General features: G+C 45.6%; 1 protein-coding gene and 2 non-coding genes across 4 annotated transcripts; 1 reads left to right on the top strand and 2 right to left on the bottom strand.

The window, feature by feature from the left end:
* Window positions 1–1460: 1460 nt before the first annotated feature.
* On the bottom strand, window positions 1461–22706 carry MDM4 (MDM4 regulator of p53). Of its 2 annotated transcripts, none has more exons than XM_075115892.1 (11): window positions 22535–22706; window positions 16310–16416; window positions 12800–12874; window positions 11248–11381; window positions 10731–10780; window positions 7832–7893; window positions 6963–7059; window positions 5436–5596; window positions 4734–4868; window positions 3919–3999; window positions 1461–2218 (listed from the first exon to the last, which is right to left on the bottom strand). In XM_075115892.1, exons 2-11 carry the CDS (start codon window positions 16382–16384, stop codon window positions 1664–1666), a joined length of 1425 nt encoding a protein of 474 aa, XP_074971993.1. In that variant the 5' UTR covers window positions 16385–16416; window positions 22535–22706; the 3' UTR covers window positions 1461–1663. The 2 variants fall into 2 exon arrangements, with proteins under 2 accessions (XP_074971993.1, XP_074971994.1); XM_075115893.1 differs by lacking the exon at window positions 22535–22706 and adding an exon at window positions 18288–18537.
* Window positions 22707–23099: 393 nt separating this feature from the next.
* Window positions 23100–23172, top strand: TRNAK-UUU (transfer RNA lysine (anticodon UUU)). The gene has a single exon. It is a non-coding gene; the product is annotated as a tRNA-Lys (tRNA).
* Window positions 23173–23344: 172 nt separating this feature from the next.
* On the bottom strand, window positions 23345–23417 carry TRNAK-UUU (transfer RNA lysine (anticodon UUU)). Its single transcript has one exon. It is a non-coding gene; the product is annotated as a tRNA-Lys (tRNA).
* Between the last annotated feature and the right edge of the window lie 614 nt (window positions 23418–24031).

Genomic DNA, 24031 nt, shown 5'->3' with positions numbered 1-24031 from the left:
GATTTTTAAAACACAGCTGTAAATAATAGCTAACAATAATAGCCTAAATTATAGCCAACATAGAAATAATCACAATACTATGCGAAATATAAAGCAGACCTGACTTTTGGCAGTGATAGGCAGTGACTGCATATAGCACCTACTCCGAGAAACAACTTCGATGTCGCAGTTTGCTGGGACCTTCTGCTGGGCAGATTCTGGGGCCTCCACTGCACGCCTGACCTGCTAGGGCTGCGCCGGGGCACAAGGAGTGTGGGAAACCACAGGGAAAGAGCCTTGAGAAGCACCGAGATACTAGCATTGTCTTTTTTTTTCTTCCTGTCTTCAGGTGTACTTTATAGATCAGAGAGGGAATTATAGAGAAGATGAGAAAACGGGGTTTATTCTAGACACCGTACTGAATTCAAACACCTGTATACCTGAAAGGTGAAGGCACTATTGCTACTGCTGCATGATGCAGGCCCTCCAAAGCCCTGGAGAACAGGAAGGCTGAGGAAGATCTGAGCACACTCTAGGATATGATCTCAGAAAAGGGTTAGACCTTTTTAAACTGCAAGTTCTGGCTGAGTTTTAACAGCAAGTAGAGCAACCATGCACAGCTCTGAAGGGCAACGTAAATGCTGCAAACAGATTTGAAGCGTTAAATCACAGGGAAAGAAAATTGGCGCAGAAAATTAAAAAAGCTAACATGAAGCACACAGCCCATAGGCTGCAAATGGTGCTTTAGAGGAATTATTTTTTTCCCTCAAAGGCCCATATCCTGTTGTTAAAGCACTCTAAAGTGAGCATCTTCTATCTAGGCTGGCCTGACGCTATGAGGCAGGTAGGAGCACAGACATATGAAAACATCCCAAAGCATACATAGAGCTGTTACAGCTGGCAGACCAGATCCTGAGCTGACATTGGACAGGATTCATCAGAGCTGTGCAAGATGACACAGAACTGTATTTAAATGAAAAAAAGGATCAACAGAAATTAAAATAGAAATTAAGAGATTCAACAACAAAGCAAAGTATTCTTTTTGCCATCTGGTATGTGATCTGAGATAGATACGGATTAGAAGTTTGGGTGGACTTATTTCAAGTCTAGGAGCAAGAGGACCTTCACCTTACCTAACAAACTTATATTAAACAAAAAAACATTTCAGAAACCAACTTATTTACTTCTCACTGCCCTCAGGAGAACTGATCCTTGGAGAAATGGCTTACCTAAATTGCAAAAACCATGGTCTACCCATCCCGCCCACCCTCTTTCCCACCCCCTTTAGAAAGCATTGCACAGGGCTTAACTTACTGGGAGAACAACACTCCATCAGCCAAAGCTGTAACTCTTTCCAAGACTTGTTTTCTGCAAGGACCAGTTGTCAGAACAGAGAATCCTAGCAACACCACTGAGCTGAAATTAGAAGATTTAGACAATTTCAAAGCTAGGGTATTAATATCAACGTGCTGGTCACTCCCTGCTCCATACAGGCTTTAATTTAAATGGACATTGAGAAGTGAATGCTGCTTCCTTTAATGCAAAGAGTTCTTCAGTGTTCTTCGTCAGATTTGAATCTTAATTCTCTTTGGTATTCACTGGCTGAGCTCTGAAGTTAGGGTTTGTGCGAGTGCAAGGAAGTCTGTGTGCTATCTTTTGGTGGGGAAGGCCTGAACTGGCTCAACTACCCCATAAAGATCCTGATCACCATCTCAATCTCTTTCCTGCACACTGGGCAAGGTGATCTCTTTTTCTTCAGCATCTTTGCACATTTGAAACAGGCCACAAGGTGCGCAGTCCTTCCATGGACAATATTCCCGTCCCGTGGTCTGTTATGGCATAAGAAGCAAGGATTCAGTAATTTTTTTATGCTCTCTAAAGACTGTATTTCTTCCTCCTTTTTATGCTCAGTGAAATGCAACAGAGACTCCTTGCTTTCACATTCTTGTGCCAAATCCAAAGACTCGATAGAGCTGCAGGGATCTACACGTGACTTGTTTTCTACCACGTACAGGTCTTTGGGTTGGCCAACTGGAGCAGAAATAGTCCTTCGGCAGTCGGGGACATCTATCCCTTCATCACCGTTTTTGTTTTGCATAGCATCAATGTTGGACAGAGAAAGAGAATGAGCCAGTTTGGGACAATCTGAGTACCAGTCTTTCCGTAAGGCCCAGCAGCGGTAACAGTACCGTTTGCCTGGAGAGTTAAATTTCTTGCATTTGGTGCATTGCCAGCAGTCCTGAGGAATGATTGAGGCAGACAAAGAAGCAGCAAGTTAGTGTATTCTTGCATACGACTCGTTTCCTCTACATAGGAAAAGCAGCAAAGAAGATTCATCAAGAAAGGACATTTATTACCTAGTATAAGCTTGCGAACGCAGGATTGCTAGTCTGATCACCAGCACCTCAGAAAGCCTGACGAGAATTTGACTACCCCTGTGCATTCTACAGATGCAGATGTCTTAAGCATTAAAATCTGTCCTTCCTTCCTCCCAGCCTTCAAGCACCCTAGAAGAATACAATGTTCTCAAGCTGTGCAGTTTATTGAATTTTCAGTATCTCACTCTAAATTCAAGGGTAGAGCTCCTGGAATGAGCCAGGAATGTATTTCCCAGACTCGCTAATCACTTAGCATCTGTTGAATCTGCACAACTAATAGCGGCTTACTTGATTACCCCGCATAGCAAGGGCAAGAGTTGCCCAAGTTCAGAGCTATGATTCAGCTGTCCAATGTCAGGGACATCCTAATTTATCAAGCACGCACAGTCTAAAAAATAATGATAAAGAATTGTGGTGCCATCAGCTGCAAAGTGTATCATGATACACTTTTGCTGACTTACAACAAAACCTCAAAAGGCAGCCTGAAGGACTGGGAGAAAAAAAGGACAATTGGAAGAACGTAAATTTGGTGTCCCTCAGTATTTATCATGAGGTAACTCAGAAGAGGAATGGGGTGGCGGGGAGGGGTGACAACCCAGTAATTACTGCTTATTCTCTCTTTCCGCCTTGTTTTTTCGCTTAAACAGGGAAAGCAGCTGTGGTCTGTCCTTAGAGAGGCGCTGCAAGGGCAAGGACGTTACACCAGCAGGTATGCAGGCTCTCCTCCTGGCAAAGGCCATACAAGTATCTCAGGTTACTGAGAGCGAGATGAGCAGTGGATTCTCTTCTCATCCCAGAGCCTACCACAAAACAACTGACAGCCTCAGAGCTGGCCTGGACACCCAGGACTCTGTGGAACCCTGACCCTGACACAGAAATTTCCAGTAACAAGGCTTTTTGAGTATGAGCACTTCAGTGATTACAAAGTGCCTACCTTAGATTTCTGAATCTCTACCTCTATACTCCAGATTTCCTTTCAGAGGACAATACAGAATTAACCTTATTAGAACATACATGGATATTGTTAATACTAACTTCATATAGCATTAGACTGACCGTGCTGGAAACTGAGGGCCTAATCTTCATTCACTTCCTGGGTGTGTGAAGGGACAAGTTAAATCATGAGTGAAAAGCCCTGGCTGCCCGTGCTGACACCACACCACCCTGCGCAAAAGGGATGAGCAATGCAGAAACAAGGACCCTAATCTCCTAGTCAAAAACCCCTCCTCACTAGAGCATGTATAAATTCTCTCACATTGCCACAAAAAGTAGCCGAAATCACGTAAGTTCCGGGCCTGCTCTGTGAGCAGGAGAGACACTTGGTGTCTTTGGACTGGGTGGGTCAGAGCATTCATGGGCTGCCACTGCTCAATGCCCACCCAGTTTAGAATTTAATAGAGCCCTATCCAAAACAAGCCAGACCAGATCAAACAAATCCCTACATTCCTTCACATAGGTTACAAAAACCACAACCAACAGTAGCTGTAGGATGAGTTTTTCCAACTACAGCTGGGACAGCAGCACACTCCACGCGAAGAACGCTGACCTAAAGGATGCCTACCTCAGAAGTAGCTTCTGTGTCTGTGTCATCGCTTAAGCACTGAGAATCCTCAAAGTCATGCAAACATGCATCCTCGGTCACCTGGAAAGAGGGACGCGTTGTTAGAGGGGCACAATAATCACAGTAATCTGTATTTATGATGGGCCTGGCGCTGCACACCAAAACTAAAATGACTACATCATCGCCATGAGAATTAAGCCATTTCTAGAAGTGAATGAAAAGCCATTTTAGGTACTATATCTATTCCAGAATGATAACTGCTGCTGGGCTGGTTTACAGTCGTATTTGCCTGTGGTCAACTCATCCCTCTCTCTGATGCACGTAAGAACCATACAGATACAGACATGCACACCTGAGTGGTCCTACTCATTTCCATGGAAGAAAATCCTTTTAACACACATTTTATTAATTACTCCTGACCAATCTTATACCACCTCAGCGAGCAGAATGAGGCCACCCTATCCTTACACTGAATGGTAACACAACGTAAACCGACATTCGCCTCTTCAAGTCTTTTCATATATTAGTCTTGCAGATAATGGCTAGAAAGAAAGTAAAGTTGCTGCTAGAGTTTAATTAATTTTAAATTAATTTTGTGCCTTGAAAATACATACATTTAAACCAAAATCTAAGCAGACTGACTACACAGGAAAGCTACCACTCCCATGTACGGAATGGTGACAGCCTTTTCTAAACACGGTTTAAACTCTGGGTGGTTATAGATCTAGCTCCTCCAAAAACAGCACTGCATGATGAGATCAATTAAACAAAGCCAACCTGTGGAACACATGCACTGTGGCTGTTTGAAGAGGTACCTTTTTGTCAACTTCTTTTACTTCCTCACAGTCAACTGTTTCCACCTTGACTGCAGCACTGCTCTGATCCGACGGACATTCGTTGAGGAACCACAAGTCATCAGTAGTATCTGAAACAATGGCAGTGTCTATGTCCTGTTGGAAAAGAAACAGAAGAGACCACTTAGAGCTCAAGTTAGCAGCAGCAGGTACCAACACCGCAGCCATCGCAACAGCGAGTGCCTCTCCCCTTTTCCTCCCTAACAGCCTTCTCAGCCCTGGGCTGCTTCTCCAGTCATGCCTGGGAGAGGCAGGGGCAGCTCACTACCCTCACGAAGACACCCCTTTTTGCAAGCAGCACTATGCTCCTTCCCCTGGCTAGCTGGCCATACAGCAGCTGGCCACCACGCTACAGCCACCTGCACCGCGTAACAACTTTCAACCCAGAAGAGGGGCAACTCCTGAAACACAACCAATGCTCTGGAGTGCAGAAGGACCTCCGACGGCTGAACACAGCCTTCAGAGAGCGCCTAGTTTATTTAAGAACAAACACTAAAGGTAACCAACCACCTGATGTGAAAGGCTGGGACAGGAACACACAAGGGAGAGGCTGAAAATCCTGGAGTGGGAAGGGGAAAGAAAGAACAAGAGTATTTTATTTACTTGGAACCCAAAAGAGGAGAGGAAGAGAATACAGCGCACCTATTTAAAATGTCTACACACCTGGTTAGTCTGAATATCTGTTGATCCATTACTTCTGGACTTGTAATTGCTTCTGAGGTTGCCTAAAAACCACCATGGAAGACCAGCTACATCCCATTCCTCAAACACTAGGTCCAGTTTAGGCTTCTTGCTTTTAGAGAGGTTTTCTATTAAGTCTTTGTCTGTAAGAGCCAAGTAGAATCTAAGTCATGCCACACCTACATTATTTAAGAAACTAGCAGAGAAAAATTTGGCCCCATCTGATTTTAGAAATCCTTCTTCCTCCTTCTTACAGCCAGTTACTGCAAAGAGCTTTGGGGTTTGTATGAGTGTACTGGGATGTCACATCTGCCGCACATCTGTACTCGTGTACCTACCCAAGTGAACCTGGCGAAACAGTCACTGCACAGCCCTCAGAGAAGCACCCCAGTGTTCCCAGTGTCTCTATAATGGTACCAGTTCTCTTTAGCTTTACCTTTCTTTTAAGACTCGATACAGAAACATGAACTTCTTTCAGAGCTCTAACCAAGCCAACACTGAGTAGATTTCTTGAGTGACTTAAGGCACAGAAAGAACTGGTTTGATTTTAATTGAAATTTCCAGTGAATGGAGCTCCCGAATTCCCAAACCAGGCTCAAAATAGGAAGCAGGAAGGTAAGAATTCATCCTCCATAACCCCATGCTTCAGCCTCCTTTTTAGCCCGTGCAGTTTAGTCTATGATCCTAAACTCAGCAGTCTGAATTTCAAGATAACCTTGAATCTATCTCTCTTTAGTGCCAAGAGTTTCAAAGGCACAGACAAGGACTGTTACTACCTCTTTTGTACACGCAGCCAGGAAAATAGCTACCACTCTCATCTGGAAACACCCACACTTGCAAAGAAGATTTGGTTTTACAAATTAGGTTCCTTGATATCAGAACGACATGAGAATAGAAAGAAGAAAAACAGGAAAAATGCTTCTGTAACATCAGAAATCCATATGAGTGAACCAGCAAGAAATCCCCAGGCATTAAAACAAAGGAAATGTCTAAGTATGAAGGAGCTGTATTACACTTAAGCTGGATAGAAAAAAAATTCCATTGTTATTCAGTTCCCCGATTGGTTTGCAGGTAATGACTGCAGACGGCTCAGGCTGTGTTCTGTGTAATCAGAGGAGAGAATCCCTTGGGAAGATAAATAGATACAAGTATAATTTCAGCATTTAAACTACCCTTCAGCAAGGTCTGTAGATTTTTCATGGCATTGTTTAGTGATAGATGTGCTTTTGGGGCTTAACCTGCCATTTTATTCAAAATGTTTATTTATGAGACCAAATATCCAAGCTAGAAAACATGTCTATCATAAAATACCTCTGGTGAACATTTGCAGTTCTCTCAATCTTTAGCATAAAATGATGATTTTTAAAGATTAAGTTCCACAACAGGCTTTTATTAGTCTCCCAACACCCTCCTCCAGCATTCTGCTGATGCAGAGCTCAACGTGTCACACTCGAGAAGGAGCAGCAGAGCTTGTACACATTGTGTTACTGCAGAAAAGCTGGCACTCACCTTCATAATTCTCACATTTTTGCTCTGAGGTAGACAAAGCAGAAGCATTGCTTTCACCCTCCATGATGCCAGTGTCAGAAACTTCCTGCCGGCTACACTGCATGAAGGAAGGAAAAAACCCATGTTAGTCCATCAGAGCTTATAGGGACAAGGGGATGTAGCACTTCCATTCCGAGTCACCAGCTGCAGTACAAGACCAAGAAGTTATGAAGAGAAATAAAAGTTTCTGAACAAAAACTATACACTATTAACCCTTTAAGCAGGCTAATGCACCTGTAAATCAGCACAAACAATATACTTGCAACCTAGGAAAAATCTTAAGATCGGCAAAAGTCCAAAAGTTGCCATCTTTATTGCAGTAGTACTCTGTGTGCATCTTTGTGACTCCCTGGCCCCCAGTGTGAACGGACACCTCCCGGATCAGACTACCTTAATCCCGAAATACACCTGGAAACAAGTTTGAATGTGCAAAGATTTTTCCTAGGTTTCAGACTCTGCCTGAAAGCTTCTGAAAACAATCCTACTAAACACAAAACTCGTTCACACATTTTAGAAAGCTTTATTATTTGGCAATTCCTACTCAGAGAGGGGATGGGAGAGAGGGGGGAAAGACATGAAAATACAGAGCACGCTGGAGGAACTGAGGACTAGAAGTGCTACACCCCAGAGAAACGCGCTCAGAGACTGGTACTCTGTTATGAAGAGAACAGAGAAGGGTCACTCTGTCCCTGCTCTGTGGACTCCAAGAACTTTTCAGGAAGGTGAGGACCTGGCAGCCAAGCAGCACAAAGTTCTGGCAGTCCACCATGCACAGGTACAGAGAAGGGGCACTCTGTACAACAAAATAAACCACCAGGCAGTGGGTTTACCTTCAGCTGGTCTTGGCTTGGCTTATCGACGCTCTGTTCCTTTGCGAGATTCTGTGCAGCATCTAGATGGCAGGTAAAACAAAAGAAAAAACCTTCCCTGGTAATAACCATTCTCACAACACAGAGGGTCTTCAGCAAGCAACCAACGAGCCAGGCTTGGCAGACCTCTAAGTAACCCTTTAAGAGAAACAGAACCCTTTCTTCCTTAGAGAGCTGGCCATTTCCTAGAGAGGCATTACTCCAGTATTCCCTAGGCTTTGCTAGGTACGTATGGAGGCATTAGCCTATGGAATAGAGAGTCTGTGCCTCCTCAGAGATGAAGCTTGATGAAACCTCACAGCATCTAAGAACCTTCTTCCCAATGTGAAAAACTATTCTTTTTCCTACAGGCTGTCCTCCCATCACACGTTCTAGGTCCTTTAGACAAGAGGTTTGCATGGAGGCAGAAACCCAGAGCAAGAGCAGAGGGTGGGGACTCTCACTTGAGGACTGGACCAGATCCATGCTGAAGAAGGTGAACACAGAAGAGTAAGATTTTTATGAAGACCTGAGGACACCATCTCTTTCAGCTTATGCTGAGACAGGAAAAACATCTTTCTTAAAGGGTGTGGGAATGACGAGGCTACAGAAGGGAAAATTCCATGCACAGCAAGCCCTTTCCTGGGTAACTGTGTACACATCTGTAAAACATCTTAATCCAGATGATCATGTTGGCCCCAAGAGTCAATTAAAAGGCCAACCTAAATAGCAAGGACAACCAAATTAACAGAAATCTTTCTACATAATAGGAGAGATGCACTTAGGAAGCCTACCCTATAAACAGAATGACTTGCTACAGAACAAAAGATACAAGGATGGCTCCTGCTTCTCCCCTTTCAATTTAGCAGAGAAATCCCCTGCTGAATGCCAGGCAGACATGAACAGTCTGATTCACACCATGAATCATGGCACCAATACTGCTATAGGCAGAAAAGTGGACCACAAAGTGGTCCATAAAATGAGCCAAAACACAGGACCACAAAATGACATGGCTCTATCCCATATTCTTTGCCCTCCATGCATTAGTTCAGCTTTCCTTTCTTCCCTTCCATCACCCTACAGCTTCTGTAGTCACCGATGATTTAATACCTGAAGGAAAACAGAAGCCAATTAGCTCATCTGTAATTGCTTTGGCTCTGCATGGGCATTAGAAGAGGTGAAGACTTACTCTTCTAACACTTTACAAGTAATACAAACTAGCCTTAGACACCATTGTCCTTAAAGTGAGGTATTCCTAAATACACCTTGTGCGAGTCACACTTAGAGTGAAAGCTAGCCAAGTAGGGACACCATCTGATAAAGAGCATTATGTAAGAGTTTAGTCCTCAGTATCAAGATGTACTTTCAGTATCAAGATGCAGTCACTTTCCTTTCTACAAGTGTACTTAAAAGAAGTGGCCAAGATAATCTGCAAAATGATGTGCTGATAAGCACTGATTTGGCTAATGAATACAAGCAGCTATTACAAAACGTGAAACATGAAGACCTCTTTAAGCCCTACGGCACTTCTCGTTTTTCCTTCGTTACAAGATAGGAATAACAATACCTAGAGTCATCCTTCCTATCTATTTGTCAAAGGTCTGGTCTGCCAAGCTTGTTTCGTTTTATAGTCACACACATACACAAGCAGACACGGTGGTATAACTCAGTGATCATCTCCCTAAAGGAACAGTACTTCCTTTGGTAGGTTTAAAAATAGTTACACCATGACTGGACCACGCACACAGAGCCAGCCACGCGCACGCAGACACATGCACGCACCAAGCAGAAGGGGACAGGGCAGCAGAGGAGAGAGAGTTTTGCTGGGATCCTTTGCTCTCCACATACACTGCCTATAGGGAAGACACCAGGGCATCACCAGCGAGGGAAACAGCACTCACACAGTTACTCTGTAGGTAGCGTGTTTAGACGAGAGTCCACTTAGGAAGATTCTTCTATCTAAATAGTGGAAGGAGGGGAACCTCAGAGGCACCAATACATGGCTCAAAGCAGAGGACTAAGCTGTTTAGGGCCACGTTTTCTCAGTTTCTAAATTTGCACAAGTTTTTATGCACGTGTGCAAAAATAGAATATGCCCTTATGAAGAACTAAGACCATATTAGCTGCTTAGAGACCCCAGGAAGTATGGCACAAGACTCCGCAACTCTCCTGGTGCAGCTCCCGCAGGATTTGCACGCCTATAGTTTCATCAGAGGTTTTTTTCTTTTTTTCAAATGAAGATTACCAGCCATACAGTAGAAACTGGCTGCAAGGAAGCAATCAGCTGAGATTAATTTTAAAATCCATTTTAATTTATGACTGAAGGACTTTTGATGTAGATAGATTTGATTTCTCTTATGAGCTGGGAAAGTAACAGTGACCTTTAAAGTTTCAAGTGTTCAATTAAAGTCCAGACCTCTTTGGCTCGCAGAACTAGGCTGGGTTTCCAGCACTCTTACATTCAGTCTCAAGACTATGAAAGTATAAAATGAGGTGAGAGCGAGAAGTTGCAGCATGCTATGAAACTGAGAAAAAACAGAAATCAATAATGATTTGGATGGGATACTTCAGCCACATTGATTTGTACATCCACACTTTTTAGCTCTATCAGTGTGCTTCCAGACAGAGCGTTTCTGCTGCTCCGAGGTTTGGCCATTGGTTATAGGCAGCCACGTTACTCAAACAGCTAACTGACTTCATATCACAGCTACTGATGGTGGACACACAGAAAAGACACATACTCAAAGAGATTGTCTTGTCAAAGCCTTCATTAGCAGTTTGTTCCAACTTCAGAAACATTTCTCTTTTCTGAATATCATTACTTACCCAAGTTACATCAACACTACATTGAATATACTTGCCCATACTGTGACAAACCTACCTGCCATTGCAGCAGAAGTCAGGTTCCGTTTCAACATGTCATAGACTGGGCTGTGGGAAAGAAGGCGACAGCTGAGTATACTCACAAAACCAAACAGCACTACCTTTTGAACCAGGGACAGAAATTCTCTTTTTATTATCCAGAGAGACAGTGGAAATTGCAGTGGGGTTTTTTTTTGCCACCCCTAAATGCTTGCTACAGAGAATTCTAGCTTAGAACTTAATTGAAGGATGCAGATTTTCACTTAAGTGTGAGATCAAGGGCCTGAGAAGATGCACACATAAAAGGGTGAAAAGATGCCACCTCAAGCTGCTCTCTGCCTGGACCAGGCAGAACTGGCTCTTCAGAACAAAGGAGCTGAACTCGAACTCATCAAATGCATTCCCAATAAGCCGCTGAGCAGGGCACTTGGTATTCACGGAGGTTTATGTCACAGGGAACAGAAACAATGACACCAAGAGTCTCCTGTCTCGGCACCTCTATAACACAACGTACGTTAAAGGTCACTTTTTCCTACCTTGGATCTTTTACAGAGAAGCTCTCCAGTCCCAGCAGCTCTCCTAGCTGATCTCCTCCACAGTAGACCATGTGCTGCTGTCTTTTGTCATATAGCTGCCTCACCATTATGTACTGTCCCAGGTAATGCATAACCTGTGCACACATAACATACCATTAGCCATATCTGCAGTTGAAACCAAACCACCAAAGACCCTGGAAATTTGCTTTAGTTTGATATTTGTCTCCTGCTACCCTCTACAGTGTGAGGCAAATAGTACCTGCTTATTACGCACATCTGCAATTCGTTGGTGCCTTCCAGCCAAGGGAGCTGCGCTTTACCACATTGCTCTAAGTACGTATAATATGTAACTATTAACCCTTGACAAGAAGGAAGACTGAGATGAAGATGGATAAATAGAAGTCAGTCTGCTACCCCACATTAAAACGAAACACCATGTGGATGATAAAGCGTTTATCTGGGCAGTCTCCCTCGGTGAGAGCTGCAGATGGAGACTGCTGCTGTTCAACTCAGAGTAAAGAAGAGAAGGAAGTAGGTGGGGAGGAGGCAGAAGGTATCCCCGGTTAAAAGGATAAGCTGTTACTAAAGGATGACCACAAGTTACTGTGCTGTCCCTCAGGAGACAGTTTGCAAGATGCAAAAATAAGTGCATCAGTATCACAAAGAAAGACAGAGAGAAACATCCTCTGAGAGCCAGCGGACACTGCCAGTGAGGAACCCAGAGTACAAGAGGAGAGAGCAAAGTGCATTAAGCATAATATACACAGGTTCCACCCCCCTCTCCCACCGAAGTGACCCTCCTGAATGATAGTGTCACCAAAAAGTTGCTAAGGGTACTCCATTCACTGCAGAAACACTGACTTAACTGAGTTAAAATGTTAATCTATACAAGTAACCTGCATTTAATACTCAGCTCCCCCCCATTAAAGCCACTCAATTTGTTTCTGCAAAATTTTTTAGAAGCTAAATAAGTTATTTAAATGCATAAGTGTTTAAAGTAAGTCACAGGGCTCTGCAAGAATATTTGACACATTCATAATGAAAAACCACTGCATTTAATTCTTTGCAGACAGGATATTCTTGTAAATCACAGTGTCATTTTTTTAATCTTGTACACATATTGCATTTTAATCTTAAAATAAATGAATTCACAGGGTCTCTTAGGTTTAGCTGACAAGTCATTCTGAAGGAAAGTTAAAGAAAAATATCAACTAGAATTCCCTTTTTAAGGGTTTCACGCACTGAGCAGAGAGCAAGACAACTGAACAGAATCTCCTACATGCTCTCAGGAATGTGGCTATCCCACCTCTCTCTAAAGGGGTTACTGATTTTCAAGGATAATTTTCTTTAATATTTCACACTCCTATTCCAATTCCCCCAGGGGGCCCTCAAGACAATTTATGATCAACAAAAGGGTAAGGTATCCCTATTTTGCATACAGGGCTTCAAAGTACAGAAAAATTAGTAGCCAGTCCCATCCCTTCCCCACAAAGAGCTGTCTCCCAAACAACCAGGGACAGGCCCAGTTTCAGTGCCTAGAACCTGCGCCCACCTCCTTCAGCGTGAAGGTTTCGCCTTGGGCGCCTGCAGCCTGCAGAATCTTCAGAAGCGGCAGTTTGGGTCGCACCTAAAACACAAAGCCGAGAGTTTTGTTGGAATGACACGAAGCAGTGCCCTGCTGAGAGAAAGCACATCATCCTGGCACGCATGGATGCGTATCACAGCTAACAAACCCAAGCTGACCAAGTCAACCTGCGTGAGACGGTCACACCAAGCTGACAACCCTGGTACGAGCTGGAGGTCTTGGGGAAACCCTGCTTGCCTCAGGCTAACCTGCTGATGGCTGCAATTCTTTTTTACAGGTAATCTGCATGGACAACCGCTTAAAAAGGAGTTAGAAGGACTGAAAATCAGCACAATCATTCTGACTCAAGTGCAAGACAACAAAAGCCAATGAATTTGGGAAGCCAGCCCTAACGGCTTTAATCACTCACATTGTCCCATTAACTTTGATGTCACTCATCCGGTGAGGGAAGATTGGAAACTCAGACCCTTGGTATGGATTCCCAGGCAGTGACTAACCGAATTTACTGAGTCATATATTCAGGAGCAATGATACTGCATTCAGATGCCACTACAAGAGCAGCACGCCTGAATTTTTGCAATTAGTGCAAGTGAACAGATCGGCTCTGCTCCGTACAGACCTTAGGGAGTACATATTATTAGGATCCATGAATTGGCACATAATAATAAAACCGCATTAAACACAAGGTGTAGTTAATTAACACCAAGGATCAGAACCTGTATTTTCTGTGGATCTCACTCATCAAAGAAAATCTTTGTTACATAAAATGTAAAGCACTCTGGAATGATGCAACCGTTCCACAACCCCTTTCAGTTTCACCCACACACCCAAGTAGCTTTAAGCAGCAGATGAGACAGATGATACTATATAAAACAGCCGCAAGTTTTAAATAGCTATCTCCCCCCTACTTTGCTACTTCATCTACTCCACAAGAATTTCAACAATTCCAAGGAGAGCGCCACCGCATGATCTAATGCTTTGTGTTCCCTAAAAATGTCAGAAAGCCCCCACCTTCTCTGAGTGCTACGCAATCACATGCAATTTTGTACACTAACGAACAGGTTTCCCACACTGAATCTCTTCCTCTGTTCTCCTTGTCTATCAGGTGCCAATACAGCAAGATACTTCAATCTGTCACTGGACACAAAGTCCAGTCCTCAGCACAGAATGTTCATTGCTGTTTCCCCTTTGACAAGGCTTACGCTTTCTCAAGGCATGTAATCTGTGCTGGGCAGGAAAAGGCTCTTACCTCTCAATGTGAGGTGGGTACACCTGTGTCTCATACCCACCCCTCCTTTATGCCTATATAAATGCAATCACAATCCCTACTCCCTTTCCCAAGCAGTAGAGCCTGCCTGCAGCCCTCCGACGTCTCCTCAAGAAACAGCCTGAGCTTCAGCACCATTTTTCTGCACAAGTAAGAGCAGGTTTTGGTTGATTGTCACAAAAAAAGTGCAGCACAGACTGGGACCCACCTGGCTGGAGAGCAGCTCTGTGGGAAGGGACCTGGGGGCCCTGGTGGGGGGAAGCTCAACGTGAGCGAACAGTGGCTGCTGCGGCCAAGAAGGCCAACAGGGTGCTGGGTTGCATCAAAAAGGGCATCGCCAGCAGAGATAAAGAAGTCATCATCCTGCTCTACTCAGCGCTGGTCAGGCCACACCTGGAGCGCTGCGTGCAGTTCTGGTCCCCGCTGTACAAAAAGGATGTGGCCAGGCTGGAAGGGGCCCAGAGAAGGGCCACCAGGACGATCAGAGGACTGGGAAGCTGCCGTACGAGGACAGGCTGGGAGAGCTGGGTTTGTTCAGCCTTGAGAAAAGGAAGCTCAGAGGGGATCTCATCCCCATGTACCAGGACTTAAGGGGCAGCTACAAAGAAGATGGAGACTCCTTTTTTACATGGAGTCCCATGGAGAGGACAAGGGGGATGGACACAAGTTGCTCTTGGGGAGATTCCGATTGGACACGAGAGGGAAGTGTTTCACAGCGAGGACAGTCACCACTGGAATAATCTCCCCAGGGAAGGGGTTGACTCGGCCCCGTTGGACACCTTCAAGAGTCGTCTGGACAGGCTGCTGGGCCACCTTGTCTAGCCTGTGCTCTTCCCAGAAAGGTTGGACTAGGTGATCCCTGAGGTCCCTTCCCACCTGGCATTCTGTGATTCTGTGAAATGTCATTTGTCACCCAGCTATCTGACAGGATCTTGGCAAGGTATTTGTTCCACTGTTTTCTAATATTGTAAAAAAAATCCTCATCTTTTCTGTGAATGTGCCTGGTCTGCCTGTTTTCTCATTATTGTGTTTGTTAAAGGCATTTTCAAACTTGAACAGAACAGCTTGTGTCCATCCCCAAGTCTCTTTCTCAAGAACAGCTTTTTCTCTAGCAAAAAGCTCAGCGCAACTGAAGTAAGCGCTTGTATCAGCACGTGGTTTTTAATAAGATGAAATTATGTGTTTACATGTCTCTAATGACCACTCTCAAATGGATTTTGAAGTAACTTCTTATAAATCTCTTTCAGATTAAAGAAGCAACCTAGTTAGCTTGATCACTTTAAAATGGGCCCTTAGCTATGACTGCACAGCCAAAATGGAAGTGTTTATTCTGCACTGCCTAGGACACTGAGTGTTGACAATCAATATTTTGCTACTAATATCAGAGCCTATTTACTTATTTTTTTCATGCAGAGTGAGCTGAATAAACTTATGCATCAATTCCACATAGGACTTGGCTACATTTCAAAGCTTCTAAATTAAGCTTCAGATGGGTTCTAAATTAAGCTTCAGATGGGAGGATGTTTCAACTTCCCATCAGCTTATTTCCACTCCTACCACATCCCCTCATGTTGTGGAGATATTAATAGGCTCAGGAAGGCTGGATGCCTGTCTTGGAGATACCTTCCTGATTTTTAGACCAGATTTCTACTGTTACTGTTTGCAAATTTCTCTTCTCTGACTGTCAACATGGTGTTGAGCCATACTCAAAGTACACACCTGCCACGCTGGCCTTGGCTCGCAGCGACAACTACCTTTTGTTCCAGGGACACTCTAGGAATAGTCAATAACATGAGTACTACGCGTGCGATACTTACCTAAGTTGACTCCAAAAAAGGCATGGGGATGCATTACTGGCTAAACAAAAGTTCAGCATACAAGGTTACAAAGCTCCAACACAACTGTCGCAAGTAGTCCAGCACTTGGAGGAATGCTGTATGTGGAATACTTCTGGTACAGGTCCAGCACAAAAATATGTATTACACAATTTCTTGTATGGCCAGTTTTAAATGCTTTTCCCCTCCTTCCCCTTTTAAAATGTTCATAAATCATTGATCTGATAGTGAAAGGTAATACAACTCCTCAGGATAAAAGCCCTATTCTGTTAGGCTAAATTCTTCTTACTTAAATGTACTCAGGAGAGCTTTGTCTTGATGGAAGAAACCACCACTTTAGTGAGGAGAAAACAGTGAAGTGGGAGAGATAATTACCTGGTTAACTTGTCCGAGCGTGACTCCGTGGGCATTCTCAGCTGGTGGATGCTGGGCAGAGCTGGAAGATGTCATTGTGGCAGTGATTAGCTGTTTATAGCACAAACCTATAAATGAGAAGGTTCATGCACCAGTTAAATTGAGAAACCTTGTCTTGAGTTTAACCACTTCCACTTCTTAGAAGCTTCAGGAAACCAGTGTTTAAAATTAGCCCTGCATGTGTTATCTTAAATGCCTGCTGTATAATGCTGATGTTCTGTGCCCCTCACCTGCTCCGTCCAAACTGACCTGCTTTGTCCTACCCAAGCTGCATCCAGCTGCCCAGCGCCTGTGGAACAGCCATGTGAGAACAACTGGGACAGATCTGCTGTGGCACTGAGGGTGCTTTGACTCTGCCCATCTCTAGGAGTGGCACAACATGGTGAGGAATTTGGAGACCTGCCAGTTCAAGGGAACTACCAGTCTCTACCAGGACATTGGCAAACCCTTAACACGGTGAAATCCTTGAGTCAGAGGCAGGGAAATAGAAACTGAGTCAAAATCAACCACAATGGAAATCTCCACAAGACAGCAACCCCCTGACTGCCCAAAAGGAGGGGTAGCCAGTGCTGATGGCAATGATTAACACATTCCTCACTTGCTTTTCCAAGAGCTGAAAACCTGCTAAAGCTGCTGCAGTCTTCATCCCAAGTGACTAGATGCAGGCTACAAATTAACATTTTTAACAGCATTACTGAGTGAGCAGGTGAAATGCTCCTTTCCTGGAAAGGAACAAAAGGGGAAGTCCTGCAGCTATTTGAATTTGTCAAGCCCTAACAGTTTCAGTAGCCACCCAAAGAGCACATCTTCATATGCTGAATGATCTGTAATGACTCATGTTCACAGCACAATCCAGTTTAATCTACCCCACACAACAGGTTTGAAAACTTATTTATATTTAAAGAGAAAGGATGGTATAAATTAACTAGCCACTGAAAAAAAGTAACTTGAACCTGTTGGAGAAGGAACTTAAGTCTTGACCCCTCAGTCTCGGCACTAAAGCTCAGACCAGTATACCTGGTAAAATTGTTGTGTCCCTGGACCTAGTTACAATAAAGTCTCCATTTCAGTGTGAATCTGGTTGTGCTTCTGCAGGCAATATCAAAACAAGCCCTGCAACTGCTGTTTTCGTAAACTTAAGGCTAGAGCAAGCGATGAACTAAAAAGACTGGCTCCTGAACAAGTTTTTACTCTGTGGAATCTGGAAGAAGCATCAACTTTTAACCCATGCAGCGGTTTAAATTACATTTGAAAATATAAAGCCAAAAACTTTCAAAGCAATATCTAAACTGTCTTTCACAGAATTTTCCAGATATAGTAAATGTATTTGTTATTACTACATCAGTTACAAAGAATGTGAGCCAGTATGATCAGCTACATTAAAAAGTGAATACTAAGAAAATAACCAGATTATGCCTGAGGAATGTAACCAAACACTTCAGATATAGACAAAACAGGCTGAACATCTATCTAGCAGGCAGTGCAGAAACCTCAGTAATGACAAAAATCTGAGCTTTGGCACCAATTCAAGTTACTGACTGCTGGTAACCATTCAGCTCCTACCCCTCTGCTGCCCCATCTATTAAAAAGGACTTACAACTTTGTTAGAGGCTTCTGATAATTCTTATAGCATTACATTTCTCTGAAGTAAGGCACTACCAGGAATAAAATCGTTCCCAAAGATCAAACATACCTCTAAATATCTAGGAAAGCTTGATTACAGCATTTCAAATGTTCAAGTCTGGTAAATAACATAGATAGTGAAAAGATCTAGGTAATAACTCAAAGTGACTTACAGCAGCTAAAACCACTTCCCTGTTATCAGCGCCTTAAATCTTAAATAAGACTTCTCCTTGACAATGCACGTTGCAACACAAACTCTCCCCAGGATCCTCTACAAGCCAAGTACTTTGTACCAGCTGCAGACTAACTTACCAACCTTGACCTTCTCTGCTCTAAGGAGTATCACTGCGATGGGCCAGCTGCTGCCTCCGTTTCCCAGGCAGTGCCTTTGCTCCTGCCAAGAAGAGTCTGCGGGTCCTTGTGCAGGAGAGCAGCTCCAGCAGCCCTGGAGGGTGCTCAGTGAAGCCTCCCCAGGAGCTCTGCCACGCCTGGCTGGGCTCCCAGTCCTGCTGATGCTCTGGGCTCTGAGTCGCTCTTTCAAAAACCGCTCCTGCCTCCAAGTCATCTAGTCAGGAAAGGGAGTCACGAAATACATCAGCTTCTGATAAGAGCTTGAGTCGGTGTGAAAAACCAGACAAAACGAGGGAGAAAAGCAGTGGATTTCCTCTCCACCCTGCATTCCTGGAAAGGGGCTCCGCTGCCCCTGGGTTAGGAGAGTCAAGTAAAGATTGCTTTAACTGTTTCAATACTGGTTTTATTACAGAAAGGCAGGCGAGTTAGTGCCTTACCTCCAGTCTTTACAGATAAATTGTATGTTTAGTAAGTTTGATTCTTAGTAATATTAATTTCTAATTAAAGGAAGTTAGTCTTCGGATTACTGAATGGTATCTTCCCAAGCACGCGAGCTCTAAATCATGCCTAGGCTGCAGATACCACCAAGACCTATGGAGGCAGCCACCAGTTGTTGTCCTGCCACGGCAGAAAATGTCACTTCTGATACCACCCTCTGTACACAAGTGGGCCAGAAACACAAATGGTGGAAATTCCTAGAAAAATTAGAAGCTTCTTGCTCAGTGAGCCCAATTTAATTTTCCCTGCAACTCTATTTTGCCACCTATTTTATGTCAAATATTTTACCTTACAACCCTGGAAGTGTCTGAACTAACTTGCAGGCAGCTGAACGAAGCACCAGTGAACTTACCGCTGTTCCCCTCTATAGCTTTGGAGCTACATATGTAAGAAAATGACACTGGGCCAGAGTAACGACTCCGAGGAAACCATGAATCACATAGGAGTCATGAACGAACCATTTTTTCCACTTGAACACTTTATATGGTCATGCACACTAGAGGAACAAGTTGTCTGCCTGGTTTGTGAGTAAAAGTTCCTTCTCTTAAGAGATCAAAACCCCACTAGACCACAGCTTTTGCTGCTTGCAGAAGGAAACGCTTGAGACAAAAGACCTCAACAGACCCAGGAGGGTGCATGGACTTTTCTCAACAGCAGTGCCTGAAAAGTTGAAGCTAGACTTCTAAATCAAGTCCAGCTTCTGTTTTAAAATCTCCTTTCAAGGAAAGAATACGGTTTCTAACTTCTGCACAAAGTGAAAACACAGCAGGGAGTGTAAACTAGATACTGTTCAGTGTATCTGCGGACCCTGTGGTGGCTCACTGCAACGATGGGTTAAAGTCTGACATTTCAGTCTTGCCCTCAGTTAACATCATTCTTTTTCATGCTTTCAAATAAAGCAAAATTTCTACTGAAACCAAACTTGCAGTCTCATGCACAGTATCCTGCAGAGAGCAGCCCTGGAGGGAAGGCTTTAAACAAGCACTAATCTGACAATTGAGTCAGAGCTAATTAGGTTTGTCCCTATCGGTGTGAGTCCCTGTGTGTTTTCATGCCTGCAAGTCCTTCTGCCCACCGGGCGGGTGACAGAAACATCATTACTCCTCCCTGTAAACCACACCTTACTACATTCTTAGCTCCGTCACTGCTGTCACAGTCCTGCTACCTTTCTCTGGGCCATATATTTCACTGGATCGCATCACTGTGCTCCCAACAGGTTAATACATGTCCTTTGAGAGCTGCCCAACGCCAGCCAAGGAAACATCAAAGTTGTCCTTCCACTGTCACCTCCCAACAAATGCTGCCTGGTCGCGATTTTACTCCATGAGACCTTGCAAGTGTTGGCTGTTTTTTTGGGAGCTCCTGGATGGAAAGTGGCAGCAGGAGGAGCGAAAACTGGGCTGTGAATTACATGGGTTAACAGATTTCACACTTTACAGACTGCTTGACTTCACTTTTTGCTGTCCTGTGCTCAGTTAAGTGCTCTAATTTGTTGCTTTGATATTGACTTGGGAGTCAATCTGGAAAAATATCCAGAGAAAAGCCCAATTTCACTACAGAGAAGTCCTTTAATGCATTACTTACGGTAACAAAAGGCAGGGCTACTATTTTTAATATTTAGCTAAAACACTGATTTAAAGAGTTCCTTTTTGGCACCTGCTCTGGAGTAAAGTCCAGATCTTCTAATACAAAAAATATTTTAATTCTGAATTTCACTTGACACGAGTTTTGTTACTGACAGGACGCATCTGCCACGAGTTGTGTGCTGCTCCCCAAAGGTCTGCCAATAATGCACCAAAATTAGCCAACCTTTGATAAATGTTCATAGTTAACAAATACAACTGTTATGCAACACTCTTTATTGCGAAACACATTAAGTAGGGGAGAAAACAAAACTGATCGTTTCAATTAAAAAAGGCACACTAGCAAATTGCTCTGCAAATCTCCCTAAATCAGCTGTTGCTGACGGTATGTGCTGCTGGTGATGTCTGGAACAGGGCAGCACTTCCAACCCAGGGCACAGAGCCTTGTTTTCATTTACCTCTATTTTTACAGATGAATTTGGGCTTTCCTCGGGATCGCTTTTCCCAAGAGCAGATACTTCATTAAAGGAACATCAAATCGATACCACTATTTTAACACATTCAACCATGGAGCAAGAAGTAGTTAAATCACGAAAACAAGCTTCTTCACCAGGTAAGGGCTATATAATACCCTGAAATGACTGTGCTGACTCTTCCTGTCGCGCTTCAGTTTGACTCATAAGTTCTAATAACCACCTATTTTATGCAGCAGTGAGAAATAAGAAAAGCCCTTATTTTAACCACATCTTCAGCAGGACTAGCTGCGCGATGTTTCACTTACGAGTCTGCATATTGCTGGGCATCTAGGGGCTTTTGCTCTACTCTTAACAGTTGCTAAATATACAGGCGTTCACTCGAAGTCCTATTACGTCTCTGTTTGCCACACAAAGTCCACAGCACGCTTCTGAAGAAGCAGGCACCTGGGATATGAGTTTTAACCCCTTTCAATCCGCACGTTTCCCATGCAGGCTGCTAGCAATAGGGCAGCGCTCGGCACCTGCCCTACCTGGCAGGAACAGTCGACTCTGCCCCGCTTGGAGCGGGGCCACCTACGCTGGCAACGCAGTAACTTGGAGCTGCTGGAAAGCATTAAATGAGCAAATACCACAGCAGAAAGACAGCCAAGTTCTTCTAACAGCCCTCAGTTCTGCACTACCCCAGACAGCACATGTCAGAACTGATCAGCCTGGAAACTAGGGACCGCCTTTTAAAGTCCATCTGTTTAATAAGTGTGAAACATTACAGATCTGATCTTTGAATTATTAATCCCTGCCTAAAAGTACTTCATCACCGGTAATACTGCACTTAGAGCAGCTATTTCCAACCGTTAAACTGCACAGCGTTTTGCCCTGGAAAAGCACGGCAGTGTTTAAGGTTTAAATCATGGTGTGAAAGACGACACGTGGCAACAAACAGTCGCCGTCAGCTCTCTGCTGTAGTCTGGTCACACCACATTGCTCTGAAACATCTACTCTAAATGCTGACAAAGTTTTCGGTGCTGCAGACCACCATTAGGTACGCAAAAGATGAGGACGCAAAAAACGTGTTCTGGAAAAGATGCAATAATGCAAAACCACTTGTGTCTACTTTTATTACTGGAGTATATGGTATAAGCATCGGCTAACTGCTAAACCGTAAGCTGTCAGGCAACAGTAAGATGTCCTTAAAAGCATTCAGCAGGAAACAGAATAATACTTAAAAGTTTGGAAGCATGTTTGTGAATGGCACAGCTCTCGGAGCATGACTTCACGGAGGCAGAGCCCTGGCTGTTTCCAGCACAAGCAAGGGAATGGTGCAGAGCACTTGTAGTCGTTGGAATGACGCTACTGAAACGCAATTTATTCCAAGAGGGAAGCTTTGGGTCTTGCTTTTGGCACTTGATTTCTGACACCCCTCGGTGTCAGAAGCCGGGGGCGAGGCTCCTGCTCTCCCGGGCCCGCTCCTGCGGCGGGGGACAGCTCTCCGCCGACACCACCCCTCCATCCCTGCGCCCCCGGGACCTCCGCATCCCCCACCGCGCCTCGCTCCTGGCCCCTCGGTCGCCTTCGCCCCCCGCCGCCCTCCCCCGGCCCGGCCCGCTCGGCCCCGGGGCGCTGCGCCCCCGAGCCCCGGCCTCCCGCGGCGGGCTCACCCTATAGCTGCTCCATGGGCCCCAGGTCGCCCTGTAGCCCGGGGTCGGGTCGGGGGATGGGGGACGGACCCCTACATCCCCCGACGGCTCCTCTCCACCATCTTAGCGGGGCTCCGGGCCGCCACTTCCCCTCGCAGGCAACATGGCTGCGCCACCGCTTCCGCGGGGGCGCCATAGAGCGGACCGGAAGCTGCTCCTAGAGAGGACGGGATCCCTGCGGGGGGTGCGCGCCCGCCCCCTCACGTGGTGGAGGACCGAGCTCTAAGAGGGTGTAAGCTTCCCCCGGCCCGGTGCCGCTCCCCGCACCGCCCGGTGAGACTCCTGCCCCGCCCCCACCCCGCCCCAACCGCCTCACGAAGGACAGAGCTGCACCCGCCTCCAGCCCGATGCAAGCCCTCCGACGTCTCCCTCCACCCAGCGGGTGCAGGGCTGCGCCCCCTCCCCGGCCCGGTACGAGCGCTCCGGTGCTCCCCCGGCCCGGTGCGACCCCCACCTCCGCGGTACGGAGCTCCTCCCCCGTGCCGGCGCGCGCTGATAACAGCGGCCCGGTGGTGTTTCTCGCAGAGCCCGGATAGCTCAGTCGGTAGAGCATCAGACTTTTAATCTGAGGGTCCAGGGTTCAAGTCCCTGTTCGGGCGACGATATTTTTTTTTCTTCTTCCCTTTTCTCCTGACTTTTTTGTTTCCCCTCAAAAGCCTTTTAAATCCGCAGTAGCGGCGGCTCTTCCCGCCGGGGCGTCTCGGCTGCGCCCCGGGCAAGTTTGGCAGGAAAATAAAAAACCCCTGAAGATTGGAAAGCAAAAAGCGACGCCGCCCGAACAGGGACTTGAACCCTGGACCCTCAGATTAAAAGTCTGATGCTCTACCGACTGAGCTATCCGGGCTCTGGCTCTGCTGCCTGCTCTGCCTGTACATCGCGCTGCCCGCGCGCTGCCCGGCTGCCTGCACTCCCTCCCTGTCCCCTGCACCCCCCTGCCTGCCCCCCGCACCCCCCACGGACACCCGGCAGCCACCTCCCCCGTTAATGCCAGGGTCATCGCGCAGCTCGGGGCACAAACCAACCGGCGTGGGCCGATCCTGCGCCTCGTTCTTGCCCTAGGTGCAGCGTGGGCCATCGGGCAAGGGGGGACCTTGCGGAGGAGCAGGGGGTTCCCCCCACCGCAGGTCCTGGGGGTCCCACCGCAGCAAAGCTCAACACACAGGATGCGGCTGGGAGAGCAGCGCTGGAGAAACGTGGGGTGTGTGAAAGAGGGGCAGGCAAAGTGCAAAGAGAAGGAGCACAGAGATAACCCGTCCAGGACAGGGGATATGGGGTACGTCTGGTTATACTGGGATCTCTCCAGCTGCCCCATAGCCCACTTGCAGCTTGTCCCCATGCCGCGGGTGACAATTCCCATCGGAGGGTGGGTGCAGCCCGTGGGGTTTTGCAGGCAGACGCTGGTTGGGACCATTTTTCCATCAGGGCCTGGTGGGAGATGGGTCCTGGGGGTGCCCAGCC

The sequence above is a fragment of the Phalacrocorax aristotelis genome, chromosome 21 (assembly GCF_949628215.1).
Source record: "Phalacrocorax aristotelis chromosome 21, bGulAri2.1, whole genome shotgun sequence".
Lineage (NCBI taxonomy): Eukaryota > Metazoa > Chordata > Aves > Suliformes > Phalacrocoracidae > Phalacrocorax > Phalacrocorax aristotelis.
The sequence above is the reverse complement of the archived record's forward strand: the minus strand, read 5'-3'. Positions and strand labels throughout refer to the sequence as shown.

Bases quoted from the DNA above. Each gene is read 5' to 3' on its own strand.
- MDM4 (XM_075115892.1), bottom strand. From the start codon at position 16,384: ATGACATCTTCCAGCTCTGCCCAGCATCCACCAGCTGAGAATGCCCAC. The intron at 7,060-7,831 runs GTAAACCCACTG...TCCTTCATGCAG, and splicing joins CAAGCCAAGACCAGCTGAAG to TGTAGCCGGCAGGAAGTTTC. The intron at 4,000-4,733 runs GTACCTCTTCAA...CCCTCTTTCCAG, and splicing joins TAAAAGAAGTTGACAAAAAG to GTGACCGAGGATGCATGTTT.